A 16,793-nucleotide genomic window follows, 5' to 3' on the forward strand; every position below is an offset into this window, starting at 1 on the left:
TCTGCTTAGAAGTATATTTTACATATACGAGTAGAAACTCCTCGGCTAATTTTGTCCCAAGCATAGTATACAGTATGTAAGAAACTAACAAATATTTCAGTTCTTAATTATCAGCTTAATTTCTTCATTTGTTAATTCGGATATGGAATCTTTACCTTTGCTCACATCCAGTTATGAAAAGGCTGTGAAAGGTACTACTAATAATAGTTTATGGAAAGAGACGAACTCTATCCAAATATTAAAACTTAGAAGCTGATAAGCTCACCAGATTGGGCTCTCCCCACTTGAAACAGCGCTATTTGTGACTTTGCCACTTTATTTACTAACACCCATATCTAAAGTGTGAAAAACTTTAATTTTCCAGGACAATCCGAAATGCTTACTATTTGGAGATAAAGATAAGTGGTAAACAGATAAGTCCTCTACTATTTATCAATGTGAGCGTATATCTCCTGCGTGTTAACACGCAAAATGCAGCGATAACACTTTTGTTATGAAATAAGTGTTTCTGCAATTATTTTTTTTATAAAATTTATAAATGAAGCTTAATGAATAATACTAATAATAATGAATAATAAAATTAGTATATTTCGATTAATATTAATGTGCTAAATACAAATATGACAGTTAAAATGGATTATTAGCTCTAGTTTTGATGATACTATACATATCATTTCACTGCGTTTTTGCTTTATTTTTGAGGAAATTTGGGCTTTAGGTACAGTTTTTGTCGCAACACTGCAGCGATTGGTACCGAGTCGCACTATTTCCTATCTAGACGCGTCAGTCAGTCTGAGCCAGGCATCTGTACATGCTACACTTATTGTTTTCGACTGAGCAAAAACTTAAGTTTAGCATGCTGTTTAAAGTGTGTAAATAGTGCAGATAATTTTGTTTTTGGTGAAGTGACATTTGCATTACAGAAGTGTACCATTACTCCGATAAATAAGAAAAGCACACAACTCAACTGTTATTTAGGCTGCACGGTTGGGGACCAAGACAAAAGCTGGGCGCCTCATATTTGTGCTTCTAATCTCCGCAGCTGATTAAATCACAAAGGCCGCTCAATGCCTTTCGCTATGCTTATGACATTATGAAGAGAGCTTTCGGATAATATAAAGGAGGAGGACTTATTTTTGTATGGTATCTTTTCGTCAGGGAATTTCCAAGAAGAAAAAGTGGACCTTAGCTACACGAATATACCATCTGCTATTCGATCGGTAACCCCACGGAGAAGGCATTCCCGTTCGTGACCCACCTGCTCAATGTTTTAGAATCTGATGACGAGTCAGGTGATTGCCGAAATAAATCTTCTGAACCCTCTATATCAACAGATCCTGATTTTATTTCCAATTTCCCCTCTGCAGAGCCACACAAAACTACGCGAAATGGATTATATGATCTTATCAGAGATCTTGATTTACCAAAAAATAAGGAAGAACTTTTATGCTGAAGGCTGCAATGGTGGAATCGCCTTTAAAATAATGTTAAAGCATATATACAGATTCCGCCAAAAAAGGACTCAGTTTTTTTTTTTTTTAAATACACTAGGAAAAAAACCTTGCCTGCACTGACATCACTGGTTTAAGGGAGTCACTTAATATTGACCACAACCTTCAAGACTCTTCATAGATTCTTCTAGATTGAGTTTAAAAGCGGTGCTACTACATAATGGCAACGTATTGCCATCAATTCCAACAGACCATGCAATTTATATGAAGGAATCATACGATAACATTAATCATTCTATTGAATATCCATGAACTAAAGAGGTACCAATGACAGATTTGCGACGACTTAAAAGTTGCCATCTTGTTAGGAATGCAGCAGGGGGAACAAAATGGCTGTTTTCTTTGCGAATGGGAATTAGAGCACAGTTTACTCATTACACAAGACTGGCCTTCAAGGCACTCGATCCAGGGATTAAAAAAAAAAAAAAAAAAAAAAAAGGAGTTCTTTACAGTAAACTAGTTGAGCCAAGCAAAATCCTCACCTATACATAAACTTGGGACTTACGAAACCATTTATTAAAGCCATGGTTCAAGACAAACCAGCTTTCAAATACCTCAAGAAAAAAAAATTTCAAAGACTTAGTTAGTGACGCCAAAATAAAGGAAAGCGTGTTCATTGGCCCACAGATACGGGATCTTCAAACATTTTGACAAATCCTTTTGTTCATGTTGCTACATATGATCTACACGTGATGCAGTGGTTCAAGCTGGACTGTTCTTTCCTCCTCCTGTGTGACCAGCTATTGATTTCAAAAGCATTCCCTTGCGATGCAGTGACATAATGCAACTAGCGGATTAACAGGAATGTACATATCAGAATGTGGAACACTTCTCTATTTATTTTTGGGTATTATCAGTGCGCAGATAATAGATCCCAGGTGCTGCTCCACGTTCCAGGGATTTCAACCAACTAGTAGCAGTACGTATTATATTACATGTATTACATAAATTATTTGTACGATATTTTATGTAGGTGGCGGAGTTTCCAGAAAAGCTGACTGATAACGCAAAGTTTAATAAATACTGTATAAATAAGTCTCCATCGCCGAGATGTCCTGATTGAGTCTTTCTCCATGCTCATCTCTTAATGCGTCACAGTTGTCCAGAAAAAAAAAATCCAAATGGGAGTAAAGAAAGTATTTTTTAATGACGTGTTGCAGCCTAATTTATGGTATGATGACAGAAGGCTTCTCACACGCTATTTATAGTTATCTGCTTTGTTGTTTCCCAGAAAGATTATTGCTACAGGTTTGGAAGCATCCCAGACCGCTTTCTCATCACGATGGAGGATTTGGTCAAAGTGTTTGTCCTTAAGAAGATCCCGTATCTGTGAGCCAATGAACACGCTTTCCTTTATTTTGGTGTCACATGTATTTGAAATTTTCTCTTGAGGTTTTTGAAAGCCGTTCTAATCTTGAACCATGGCCTTAATAAATGGTTTCATAAGTCCCAAGTACGGGATCTTAAGGACAAAAACTTTGACCAAATCCTCCATCGTGATGAGCAAGCGGCCTGGGATGCTTTCAAATCTGTAGCAACAAACTTTCTGGGAAACAACAAAGCAGATAACTATAAATAGCGTGTGAGACATCTTCTGTCATCATACCATAAATTAGGCTGCAACATGTCATTAAAAAATACTTTCTTCCCTCCCATTTGGATTTTTTGCCGGACAACTGAATTAAGAGATGAGCATGGAGAAAGATTCAATCGGGACATCTCGGTGATAGAGATTTATTATTATTTATTTAGTTTTATTAAACTTTGCGTTCCCAGCCAGCTTTCCTGGCAACCGCGCCACCTACATAAAATATCGTACAAATAATTTATGTAATACATATAATATAATACATACTGCCACTAGTTGGTTGAAATCCCTGGAACGTGGAGCCGCACCTGGGATCTGCTACCTGCGCACTGATAATACCCAAAAATAAATAGAGAAGAAGTGTTCCACGTTCTGATATGTACATTCCTGATAAGTCCGCTAGTTGCATTTAAGTCACTGCATTGCAAGGGAATGCTTTTGAAATCAATAGCTGGTGTCCAGAGGCGGATTTAACGGCGGGCGCACGCCTTGGGCCCCGACTTCTGAAGGGCCCCTCAAAACCCCAACTTGACACTTTTTTCTAATGACACCAAGTTTGGTTTCATGTGTGCAATTTTAATTACGTACAAGTTTGCAATCGGCGGTAAAACCTGATAGTATGTTTATAGTAGCTTATTTTCATTATTTCATTACTACGCTGCACAGGCTCCGCGCGGCTGCGCTACCGCTCATCGGAGCAATAGAATCGTTTTTGCTACTTTGTACTTACAAAGGTTCTCCTGCAGAGCAGACTTACGATATACGCAAATACATGTACGCGTATATCGTATATTGTTGAAATTTAAAATAACTAAATGCACAAGGCATAATACATTAAGAGTTTAATATCTATATAATATCGGTGTGTAGATACACCATAGACAACTCTTAAGAAACTACAAAGTAGTTGTTGTAGGCATCATTTGCTCTGTCTCACATTGTGCTCTGCCTTCACGACGAGTTGCCATGATATTGCACTACCTCGAATAAGTAACGCTTCACTAATAGAGAAGAATATTGTTACTTATTCTCAGTACCACCACCCAGACATGTTTCAGGGCTATTGGTGGTGAAACCCATGTTTAGTCTCTAGGGCAAAGTTTCCGGCATCCCCCCACCCCCATACTTCTCCTTCAACCCATGCACGGTATACTAAGTGCTATAGGTTTTGATACCTTTCGTGTTTGGGGTTTTCATAAAAAAAAAAAAAAAAAAAAAAAAAAATCAGTGGATGGGCAGGTACCCTGGTAGTGCAGACATGACGACCCAGTTGTGAAGATAATCAGACAATATGAGAGATGCCAAAAGGTGTATATGACAATATTTAAAATAACTAAATGCTCAAGGCATAATACATTAAGAGTTTAATATCTATATAATATCGGTGTGTAGATACACCATAGGCATCTCTTAAGAAACTCCAAAGTAGTTGTTGTAGGCATCATTTGCTCTTTCTCATATTGTGCTCTGCACAATATGAGAAAGAGCAAATGATGCCTACAACAACTACTTTGGAGTTTCTTAAGAGATGTCTATTGTTGAAATTATATTAAGATAAATTTAATTCCTGTTGTTACATCAGCGCCTGGATAATGAATAATGTTTGAATTTTAATTAATCATTAATTTATTGCACTATAAAGAAAAATCTCTTCTCTAGTATTCTAATCATTCAGACTATTAAATTTTGTATTTTTCTTTTCATTGATAGGCTACCAATGGTAACTAGAAAAATGAAACGACATCTATGAGGGGCTGAAAAAAAGACGCGAATATAATATATATATTATATTCAATTTTTATTGGAAATAAAACATTAATAGTACATAATATTTTTTATTTATTTAAAAAAATGGTTACCATGTATTTTTATTTTCCCTGTCTCTCACTTTTTTTTAAGGGGCCCAATATTTTCTTCTGCGCCCGGGGCCTCAACCAACCTTAATCCGCTTCTGCTGGTGTCACACAGAAGGAGGAAAGAACAGTCCAGCTTGAACCACTGCATCACTTGTAAATCATGTGTAGCAACATGAAGAAAAGAATGAGTGAACCAGTCCACATCACTATAGGATGCTCACTATGATGGTTGCAGCATGGAGAAGTAACACCAAGGTAAATAGAACTCTGCGATGCTAGCTGACTATTGCTGGACTGTGATGCCCGAGACGTGGGGTACAAACGACAGGTGAAGAATCAAGTGATTTTATGTATTTTACTGATCAATGCGATTTAATATATATTTTTTCCATAACTAAAAACTTATTCATTTCGTATTTTACACTGTTCTGTAAAGTTTTTTTTTTTTTTTTTTTAAAAAACGTCTTTTCATATAAGATATTAAAACAGTACGGCGGATGTTCTTTTTTTTTTTATTCTTTTTTATGCCTACGTATCGTATTTTACAGAATATAAGACAACAGATATTTTCAAAAAACTTTAGCAAAATAAAAATTTAATGCCGATTTCTAAACACCGCACATGAAAAAAATACTTCCAAAGAAACAAAAAATATTGAAAATTTGTTGACCAGTGTAATTTACTCCATAATAGGGAGGTACACCCTTAGATCATTTTTAATTCCGTGGATGCCCTATAATAACCTTTCGAACGCATCTTTTGAAGTATAATTATAGCCTGCCCTAAAGCATCCAAGATTATGGTAATGGTGCATCTCCATTCTGCACTTCATTAAGATTCAAAATGATTACCTTCTGTTTCACAATTTCCATCAATCTGGTAATAACCAACTTCAAGAATTTTGTTGAAAGAAATACGGTTTCGCCACAGTAATGTCACATTAATATCTTGTGCATACTAATACTTCCTACATAACGGACAATGTGCTTAATACAAAAAATTAAATTACAAATGGATAAAACCTAGCGTCCAATTTGTGTAGGGTGTTTAGGAATGAAAATTAACTTTCGCGTACGGTGTAAAATGTGCGAATAAGATGTAATCGTTGATCACTGAAGTCTCATACGTGCAAGACGTTATCCAAGATAGGTTTGCGGAGAAAGAAAATAATCTTCATTTCGATGTACGCAGAGAATTATAATCCAATAGCTAAAAAAGCTTTCCATGCAATCAACGCATCACAGGAAGCAATTAAGTTTTCCCATGGATCTCTCTCTCTCTCCCTACATCTGGCCAGAAATGATACCAAGCCATAAGCAGAGCTAATTATGTTGATACCAAACGTATTCCGGTATTGCTAATTAGAACATGAGCCTCCTTCTCAAGAACATTATCACTTTGTTCAGATTTATTTTATTATTTTAATAATCTTGCATTCAGTTATTCGGTAGCACTACTTGATTATTTAGTGCTTTATAGCAGATTGACAACTTAGCCCATAATACACTAACTCAGAATAAAAACAGCGATAAATATATTTGTAACCTATAGAGATTATCACATCAAAGAGAATAAATATATCACAAAATATAAAATTACTAATTCAGATATGTGCACATAAATTAACACATTACCTCTTCATTTAAAATATAGGGGTTTAAAAATTTCTTCAGCCAAACTACATATAAAGACCATTCTAAAATGAAAGCATTCTATAACAACATGACAAATGGTTAAAATGGTGTGACAGTTCTCACACATAAGTGAGACATCCACTCTCAGCAGAAAAGAATGTGTCAGGTGACTGACCTAATGCGGAGCCGAGCAAGAACTTGCTCCCTTCGATCCTACGCAAACTGAACTGCCATTTCTTGATTGCAATCTTAATTTAATTAGTTTGTAGACTGTTCTTGCAAGAATCTTTCCACTGGGAATGTAACGTTACGTATTGCAGTCTGTATATGGAACTAAAGACAATAGTTATCCTAGATGAGTGGGCAAATTTGTCTACCATTATGGTTATCTAACTTAACAGCCTCTTGGATTCAAATTGAATGCATTTTATGGTTGTTTACACGTCTTCTGTATTAAAAACCAGGTGTTTTTATTGGGGGGGGAGAATCTTACACCTCTACTTGGCACCAGGTTAGCTAGCCTATAGCCCAAAGTAAAGAAACCCTTTACATAGAATTCCTCTGCTTTGCGAAAGTAATCGATGCCTAATGCACAAAAAAGCCTTATATTCAATTCCTAATACAGTATTAAAGAGAATCTAATTTCCCTTTTCGCCTCAGATCAACTGCTAGTCAATAAATAAATAATTTCTGCTTATACTCGGGGATGATTACGTAGGGTCAGAGGAGTTGACGAGAGGACTACAAGATTTAAAAAATGGTCTAAAATCTCCGCTTACTACGTGAATATAAGTTATACAAGATAAACTTTCTTCAAATTCGAAAAATATAAAAGACTATTGAGAGTGGCGAAACTACCATACTGCCTGGTCTGCCTCCGAGGGAGAGGTAGCTTATAAAGTTTACGTGAGCCGTTAGGCAATTTGGATGGGGTCAGGATTTGCAGTTTCTGCTTTTGTTTTTGTAGACTTCAGTATTAAACCTTTTAGAAAAGCATACTTAAAGTTAACGACAAAAAAAAAGGTAAATTACAAGCTAGCTATCAAACAAAGCAGTTTTGAACTTCATTTATCTCCTACCTGGCAGCAGTAATACAATAAGCCATAGAGTTCCTTCATAACTCTACTTTCATTTGTCAGCCGGTGACCTAACCACTAACCAAGCTGCTTCGCCCAACGGACAGCGAACTTGCGCTTGGAAGCATATTTTCGCTTCACCAACATCCGCAGGTGGTAAACGGGGTTTTTTTTCTTTTTCGAGTTGGTGATAAAGTGTGTAAATAAACATCCCTATTATAAGAGAGAGAGAAAAAAAAAATGAAAGTGATAAGATGTCTGAGCAAACATACTTTTGAAACGTGTACAGTTTACTATCAATCTCCACTTCTATTCTTATCATAAGTAAACAGACCACAAGCAGTGGGGATGAGTATTCAGGGTTTTTTTTTTTTTTTTACAGAAAAACAAACAGTATAGAGATATATACATCATAATCAACACAGATTACGTATGAGTGTAGAACCAGTTACGACCACATTTCACGTGACCATGTTTGCACAAATTTACATATAGAAGTTCGAAAGAATCACATATCATACAGTTATTTATAAGATTAATTTATAGAGAAGAACACAAGGCAAAGACTGCTAGGAAGCCATACGTATATTAAGCTACTACACACTGTCCTGGAAATCAGTAAACAAAACATGACAAGTAAAAGGTACTGCATGAAAATGAGAAATGCAAATAAAAACTGCGGCAAGATAAGTCAAGGTAAATATTGAAAAATGTTTGTGGTCAATGTCCGCATTGTCAGAAACACGAAATAAGGTCTCATTGGGCAAGATTTCAATAATGTTGGTAACGTTTTTTTTTTAAATTCCTCCAGAAAATGAGGATTGTTTTCGAAACTATGTTCCTTGAGATAATCCCACACGAAGTAATCTAGAGAGCTTAGTATTAGAAGATCGTGGAAGCTAAAATGATATTACGATAACACTATCTAAAGGTCAAACAATTAGAGCCACTGCAACAGAAAGAAGCAACCCCAGGTCTATCAGCGCCCTGTGCTAGATTTTTTGGTGCGCCCTCTCCGACTTTAAATTTACAGCAAATCAGGTGAATTTTCGGGGAATTTTGCGCCCCCTAAATTTGAGCCCTGTTCGGAGGAACGGCTGGTGCTTTAAGCCGGCCCTAGCAACAGATATTGGCACTCTTCTTGAAAGTAAATTTCTCCACATTCTATATCCATTAGATGGTGGTTGAAAACTATGGAAGTATCGCAGTTGCGCAAAACTACGATAGTCGACTAATATATAAAGTTAGTCATCATTCAGTTGGCCTTTATTAGGCAATTTTATGCTATTTAGCATGCACTATATCACAGTTAAACGCATTTGCTACAATTGAAGTTTTGCATAATCAGACTGCTACACTATCCACAAAGTGCAATAGAAAGTTACTTCCCGGATAGTGTTCTCCAACTCGTCAACATCGGTTGATTTTTTTTTTTTTTTTTTTTAATTCGTCCAGCCCACAATAAGTCCACAGGGGCGAAACTCCTAGCTGTCTATTGTTTGGGCAAGGTCTGCCTAACCATCTGTTGAAAAAGAGCAATAACTCTTTTGTACTATAAATCTGGTTTGAATCAGACTTTACCTAAATTAAGGGAAAACACACATCCATTCCATTCACAGAAAGTATCCTAATAATCCTGAGGTGTCACAGAAATTGCACAGCAAAGTAATTATCGATCGTACCTAATATACTCAAACACTAGCGATCAAATCGCAAACACCATGCAAATGCCAAGGTAATAAGAGACCTGAGACAGGGGGGGAAAAGTGATCCAAACAGATTTTTAGAAAGCTTCACAAAGTCCAAATAAGTCAGTAAAGTTAATTGCACAAGAAACGGATTTCGATACTACATTGCTTCTTGCAGAAAACGGATTATAAACTAACCCGCAGAATTTTATGATTAGGGGAATGTTTCAGCGGAATACTCTGAAAAATTAGACACGAGTCAAAGATATGACTTTCTTCAGGAGGTGTCGCGACCAGAATGTAAAAACCAATTGGCGTGCGAATGATTGAATTAGATATTTATTTCGTTTCTTTTTCATCCTTTAGAATGTATTACGTTAAAATATCCAATTTCTCGATTCTTCAACCTCGGGTCCCAGTGCTTGCTTCATCATAAGGTGAATGACGATTCTAAAAGGATTAGTTCTGTTTAAAAAGTGTGTATTACCCTGGAGAAAATGCCAATTATACAGGGCCTCATGAATTTAAAGGAACCAGTGTCATGTTATAAATTCATACTGATTTTCTGTTTGTACACTGAGACAGCCACAAAGTCAAAGGGAGTTCAGAAACCTTAATTTGTGATATCATGTTTTTATTTCCTCACTGCTTAAATTATAATTTATAGCTGTTCCAAGAAAAAGAAAGTAATCAAGTGAGAGACGAAAGTCCAAGGCCCAGTAAAATTAACTTAAACTTTTACAGAGACGGGAATGGGCGAGAGAAACGATTAAGCGACGTACTTGAATTTGAAAAGCCTATCTTAAAAAAAAAAAAAACGTTACGCAAAGCTCCCATTTGCACATTTAATTTTTCAAATGTGAATGTCAAGAGAAAGATTAAAAGAAAGTGACCTCAAAATAACCCCGTAACATAATTTTCGAAAGATGGCTTTTTAACAGGACAGGAGATGGCCTTTATAGTACATTCCGAGATAACAGAACAGTGGGAGTCTGTAACCGCTGGTTGAAATATTTGTAGTTGCCTCCAATTATTGATGGCGATGCCATCAGTCTTCTGCTTTATGATGCCGTTACACTAAAAGTGGCCCAGATGGCATTTAAAAAGGAAAAAAATAAAATAAATTGCCACATTAATCAGCACAACGAAACACATTGGAGATCAACTACGAAATCCTTGACGGGGAGCGTAAATCGGGAGTGGACCACAAGAGAAATGGAGCAATGACATTGCATTCTCTGCATTATAAGAATCAGGCCGCATCTTTTTAAAGTAGAAAAAAATTTTTAAAACTCATTCCATAATTCGCCTTAATCTAATGTAAATACTGCTTTGCTTTGGCCAAACTTCAAAAGGAAAGCGAAGCAACCCTGAAGTTAATGCTGACAGGTACTGACACCTAATTCCTGAGCGGCGCGCCCCACATGAAGAATAATTGATGTGTTCCGCTCTTCGCGGCACTGAGGTGGCGCTGACACCATGTGGGACCATTGTAGCTCTCTCTCTCGGGACTTCAGTATGTCGTCGAAGAAAACACGCGCACATGTGTTTTCTTCGACAGCGGAAGTGCACGTGGGACGCCTGTCACACAGTTGGACAAAGACCTTGGGCTCTGCTCGGTCGAGGACGCTGTGCAGCAGTAGCAGTTTCATCATCGCGACCCTTGACTGGAACATTTTTTGATAGTCTTGCAGACAAGTAATTAAAGAATTACAAGCATGAAATACATTTAATAAAGACAAACCTTGCCCACTTAGTAGTGGAGTAATTAGAGACCTTGACGTCTTGTTATGGAATAGACGTGGACACTTCGTAGACCCTTTACGGTACCAATATATGCCTGGCGGAAACTAGAGAATAAACAGATCATACCAGATATTGAGCTTCCCTGCAAATATAAATTAATGGCCGTCTGATGCGTGCAACACCACAGGCAATTGATAGTTTTTCTTATTACCGCAATGTCATCCAGAGGGAAGAGATTATGGCAAGTCATTCAGATCAAAAATTACGACCTGAAAGAAAATGAGTTCCCACTGGTGTGACGACGCTAAGTTTTGCCTTTTAACCAAACCCTGGGTTTTCGATTCAATTTCCCTTCACTGAACAAAGAGGCAAATGTTTCCTGAAGACTGGAAGTTTGTTAAAGGACAGTTCTATCCTCAACTGAAGAAAAAATTTGAAGCCCGCTTTAGTTCTCTGGACTAATTTGAGGGCGAGATTCTCACAGCACAGTAATTATATTGCTTATGTCGAAATGCCAATTTTCAGTTGCTGATTTAAATATGCGCAGCCGTACAAAGCCTCAGAAATAGGCGTGGTGGCTCTTAAATTACTGCATTCAAAGCACAGTTTCAAAACATAGCTCTTGAAATTGAGACATTCGTCTGCAGTGTATGTCAATGTAAATTAAATCATTAAAAGAAACAATCCTGTTATGTCTTGTGGTCCCGAAAGTGCTAAATCCGCTACTGTTCATTTTCAGCATCCACGCTCAAACCGCTATATTTTTAGCATTTCATTTAATACCGCGCTACATGCGACAGCGAAGTGAGTTTGATATATCCAAACAGCTTTGAGCAGGGATGGATTAAGCCAGGTGGCTGAGCGGCGATAGCACTCGAGCCAACAGTACGTTTTGATCATTGTCTAATAGCCATGACATTGAAGTAATGTAGATAGTATTGAAGTTGTTGGGAGCAGCAGGAACAAAAAAAAAACCACCAATCCGGCCCTAGAGTATATGAGAGGATCTGTGGGGGGGGATCAAACTATAACATATACACCCTTGATTGCAGAGTGAGGCATAAAAATTACTCTTAGAGTAAGCTCAAACCATAAGATCTCTCTGAATGTGGTGGTTAACAATTTCAGGGGCGCAAAAAAAATATGATTTTCTTATCAAGATAAGAAATATTTTTTACTTATTCTTCTAAAAATATCTCTCCAACAAGATAATTCGTGTAAGATCATTCTAGATGAATGAATCTCTGAAAGCAAGGTTTCTCTACCTTTTTAACAAGGCGGTCCACCTCAACTTCAAGAACTCTCTCGCAGTCCACTAACTCCCATATCCATATATCAGTATAAATACTTCCTTACTCCAGGGGTATAAAGTTATAAAAATGTAAAAAAAAAAAAAAAAAAAAATTGGGAAATCCATTACAGGTTAATATATTTACCTTTTGAATGTGCTTTAATCATAAAAATATAAACCGCTCTACGGAAAGCGGTTGATCAACCTCCATGTGTTATGACACGGAAACTGTAAGACAGACGTTCAACCTCTCCTCGACACCTGGGCGCGGAGAGGCGAACGGGTCAAAAACATCTTATTGACTAATTACTCGCCGACTTAGACGGGGAATGAACATTCAGATGGTTAAAGCTCATCCAGGTGTAGAGCAGTGGTAATAGAAAATGTGGAAGCATCCAGACGACACCTTTCAGGAACAGCTGTTGTTATTTGGTTTTTAGGAGCATTAGCAACTAAGGCCATATTGCTCCGGGGATATGCGGTGGTCATTCCCTGACCTTTCCGCATCCTCCGTATTTGGTGGTCACGGGCTCGAACCCCGGTCTAACCAAGAAGCGTGTGTAAGGCACTGCTGTTCCTGCCCACAGAGGCGGCCTCAGGAACAGCAGGAAGAGCACAGATCTATTTCATTTGCAGAAGAAGCGACAAAATATACGCAAAGACATTTTTATTGCGTCCCCAGGGAGGGACACAGTTTTGTTTGCATCCATTTATTTTAGCCTTGACACGACCCAGCCCAGGTAGATGAGTTTTAGTCTTTCCATCAAATAACAATTAAGAGAATGCTTTCCCAAGGAATCGTAAAAAGTTGTTCGACGACAACCTTAGGAAGAACGTGTCATGTTGCTGTCATATTACCGAAGAATGTTCATGAGTGCAACCAAACGGGCTTAAAGTCGATAACAAATAAAAACCTTACACAAATTACAGACAACGGCCAAAAGAATTGAACACCAATTCACAGCAAATAATATCCTACGTTCTACATGCAGCTTGTTTGATTATAGCACTGAAAGTAGAGTAAAAGGTTCACCAGTTTCTCTATTTACATACAAGTTGTGTTTGAAGAAAACAATTTCCACCACGGAAAATGGATCGAAGAAAAGATGTTACGTAGTAAGTAGCAAAAAGGAGCAATTACCATCTGGCAGGTCTAAATTACATCCTGTTAAAGTAGTTGAATTTGCTGATGTTTCAGAAGAACAGTAATAAGAGTTTAAGGAACAGTGCGAGTCGAAATCAAAATTGTGGTCGAAAGTCTGTGCTAAGTGATTGTGATCAGAGACGAATGTCTTGTATAAAAAAAAACGATTTCTCACAAGTTCTTGTGTAAAGTGTTAACCAAAGACCTCATCAGCTGATTTCCTATTTCAGATTTCAGTTTATACGAAACAGGAGCCGGGCCCCTGAAAAAGATCAATTTTATCAGCGTTAATTGCTCATAGAAAAAAAAAAACACGCTAATATGGGCTAAAAGTCTAAAACATTGGAGTATAGGCTAAAAGTTTCCAGTCATCAACAGTCCATGAAACCTAAACTGTTGATGACTGGAAGCTGTTGCCTATACTCCAATGATATCAGGCACCGAGTCCACAGCAGAAGAAACAAGGAATTTCATCAGCCTGAAAGTATTAGCTTGTGGTGGGTCAGTGATACTTTGGAGATGTTAACTATTGTGAATTAGACCCCCACTTACTGGAAATACCAACAAGGATGAATCAGACTGGCTATACAATTATTCTGGAGGATCAGATTGTGCCTATGCGGAATAGGAGGGATATTCAAGATTTCGCTACTCCTGACAATTGTCCTGTTCGGAGGTACTGCTGTTTTAAACTGGCAGAGGAACTTGAGAGAATTGTAGGGCATTTAAATTGTACCAACTCCCAAATTTAAATCCTATAGGGAATAAATGCTATTACCTTAAACAGCAAGTGAAAACGAATGTCCATGAAACGAATCAATAATGGGCATAACTGATAGAATGGCCTAATGTTTATATTAAACATTTATGGGGTCTAACTGAATTCCTACCAGCAAGAATTCGTGAAGTGATTCATGCTAAAGGAGGGGGATTTTATATTATAATTTGAAAACTTACAAGTGACTAATTTTTTGTCCGGTGGCTATATGTAGTTTCTTTGTCACTGATAAGATTTTTTGACAAAGTTTTTGGTATTTCGTAAATAAAAGTAATTCATACGGAATTATTTCTTTAAGAATAGCCTATAAAATAATATTTGATCAAATTGTTTTATTACAGTTATACATTTAATTAATGTTTTATAAAATTATTAAACTATAATTAACTTAAGAATTATTTAAAATTTCGTCAAAATTGAGGACTCAAAACCAACTGCATCCATACAAAGTTTAGTTACGTTGGAAGTACCATCAGATTGCGAGCAGACAAACTTTCGAAATGGCACTCAGTGTTAGATAAATGGCAAGCGTCACATACTGTAACAGCCATCTGACTTGGCAACTTTGTACTGTACATCCTCGCACGTGTGTCCCTCATATGTTTACTAACAATCACGAGCAATAAGCCTATTCTCGGGGAACTTCCCGTTTTAATTGGAGTTCATGTAGATCAATCGCGTACAGGTTTTATCGCAACACCACCTTTGTACGGTTCTTATTTCGTTAATCTCGTTAGATGTTAATTATAAGTAGAGAAATTGTCAGTTTTAGAAATATATCACGCAACATCCTCACCTGCTCTATAAATAGTAGCCCAACTTGCCAAATACACACATTGCGGGAGTGGTCTGCAATTACGCAGAAGCATTATATTTCTTCCTGCCGCGCCACATTTACGTTACCAATACTGCAAAATGACAATTTAAAGATTTTCCCCCCCTGGAAAGTAAAATTCAGAAAGCATTAAATTTAACGCTTTTGAATTTTTCATTATGCGGGTGTCCTAGTAGGGCACCCGCATAATGAAATACTTAATGAACATCCGCATAATTATAAACTGACACGATGAATAGTATCATCCATCCGAACATTATGGATGGATGACAGTTTGACAGTTATTTGCGGACGTCTTAAGCTTAAAAACTTGAACTCGAATTAACAGATTGGCTCTCTGATTAGAATAAAAAAAGTGGGCAGACATTTTCTCACTCACAGGACGAATACTTTCGTTGGGAAGAATGAAATTGATTAATATATGTTGTTCCAGTTCATTTAAAGCAGTGGTTTTTAACCTTCTTCCTAAGCAACCGCTGACGTTTTCGAAATATCTTTAAAATTATAAGTTTACAGGAGTGCGCTGTTAAGATGAGAATCATCTCGATCTACACCAGTGCGAAACACCCCGAAGAAGAACCGCTCCATTAAAGATAAAAGTAAAATGAACAATTGATAGTTTAACATGAATTTACTTTCTCAAATAACAAGGAGATAGAAATCGGATCTCGTTAATATCAACCGGCTTTCAATACTTTGGTTACTTAACTTCACAACCAACCTAAATTTCCTCTTACCCTTATGCCGATGACGAGAACCCTTCATTGCTAGCCTCAACTTCCGGTGTGCAGTCTCCTTCATTACGTCTTAACACTGTCTTGCAGTGGCAGAGTAGCAACGGACAAGCGATTTCTTCGTTAAGCAGCACATTAACAGAGTTCATCCGTCAGCCGCCTGGTCGCAAAGTTCGTAAGAGGCATACTGAACTGCACTGACACACGATGTTCCTAAACACTCGACCGACGATTCGCTCCGTGCGGGCCAGTGAGTGGGCAGAAGGAACGGAAGTAAGCGAAGGAGATATGGGGGTAAAAGGGGGAGCGCAGTCCGTGGGAAAGCTGTAGTCTTACACATCAAACAGCAGGGTAGGAGGGCGCGCAACATGTGCTGCAGCGTGCCAGTCACATGCCAAACGTGGAGCCGTCACTCCACGTGCGTGAAGAAGAGAACCCCGCTCACTTGATCCTTGTTCATGGTCGCTAACGGTATTTCGAAGACGGTTCAACGTGTATGTTTGGGTGACAAAGGAAAGGTGCTTCCAAGTTGTATGTTATTGACCTCAACTGACACGAGGCGGTAGTGAAGTATCTTCGTTTTGTCGAGCACAGTTTCTAGTAGTGTTCCAGTGGAGTAAGTGATGCAGAAAAAGATGTCCTACATAAGATGATCCCATTAGAGTAATCGAAAAAGGAAATTGCTGTAGGACGCGAAATTCGGGACAGGAGAACGAAGAAATCAGCAAAATAGGTCAACGCAGTTAAGATTAACCTAAAATTCCGACTGCATCTTCATGATTACTCAAAGGGTAGTTGAATGAGCAAGTTATGTAACTTTTGTGTTGGAAAACAAACAAACTGTACATAATTCTCTCTCACTCAATAGAATTTTTGTCACAAGCAGAAAAATCAATAATAAGGAACTTAATT

General features: G+C 37.6%; 1 protein-coding gene across 1 annotated transcript in view; it reads right to left on the bottom strand.

Moving 5' to 3' along the window:
* Window positions 1-16,064, bottom strand: part of LOC150088162 (uncharacterized) — a 263,728-nt gene extending 247,664 nt beyond the window's left edge. The window contains exon 1 of the mRNA XM_090370052.1: window positions 15,885-16,064. Within this exon, the coding sequence (XP_090226178.1) occupies window positions 15,885-15,948 (64 nt within the window). The 5' untranslated portion in view covers window positions 15,949-16,064. The remainder of the gene's footprint in view (window positions 1-15,884) is intronic.
* Between the last annotated feature and the right edge of the window lie 729 nt (window positions 16,065-16,793).

Source organism: Mastigoproctus giganteus, chromosome 3 (assembly GCF_048544385.1).
Source record: "Mastigoproctus giganteus isolate SK-2022 chromosome 3, ASM4854438v1, whole genome shotgun sequence".
In the NCBI taxonomy this organism is placed as follows: domain Eukaryota; kingdom Metazoa; phylum Arthropoda; class Arachnida; order Uropygi; family Thelyphonidae; genus Mastigoproctus; species Mastigoproctus giganteus.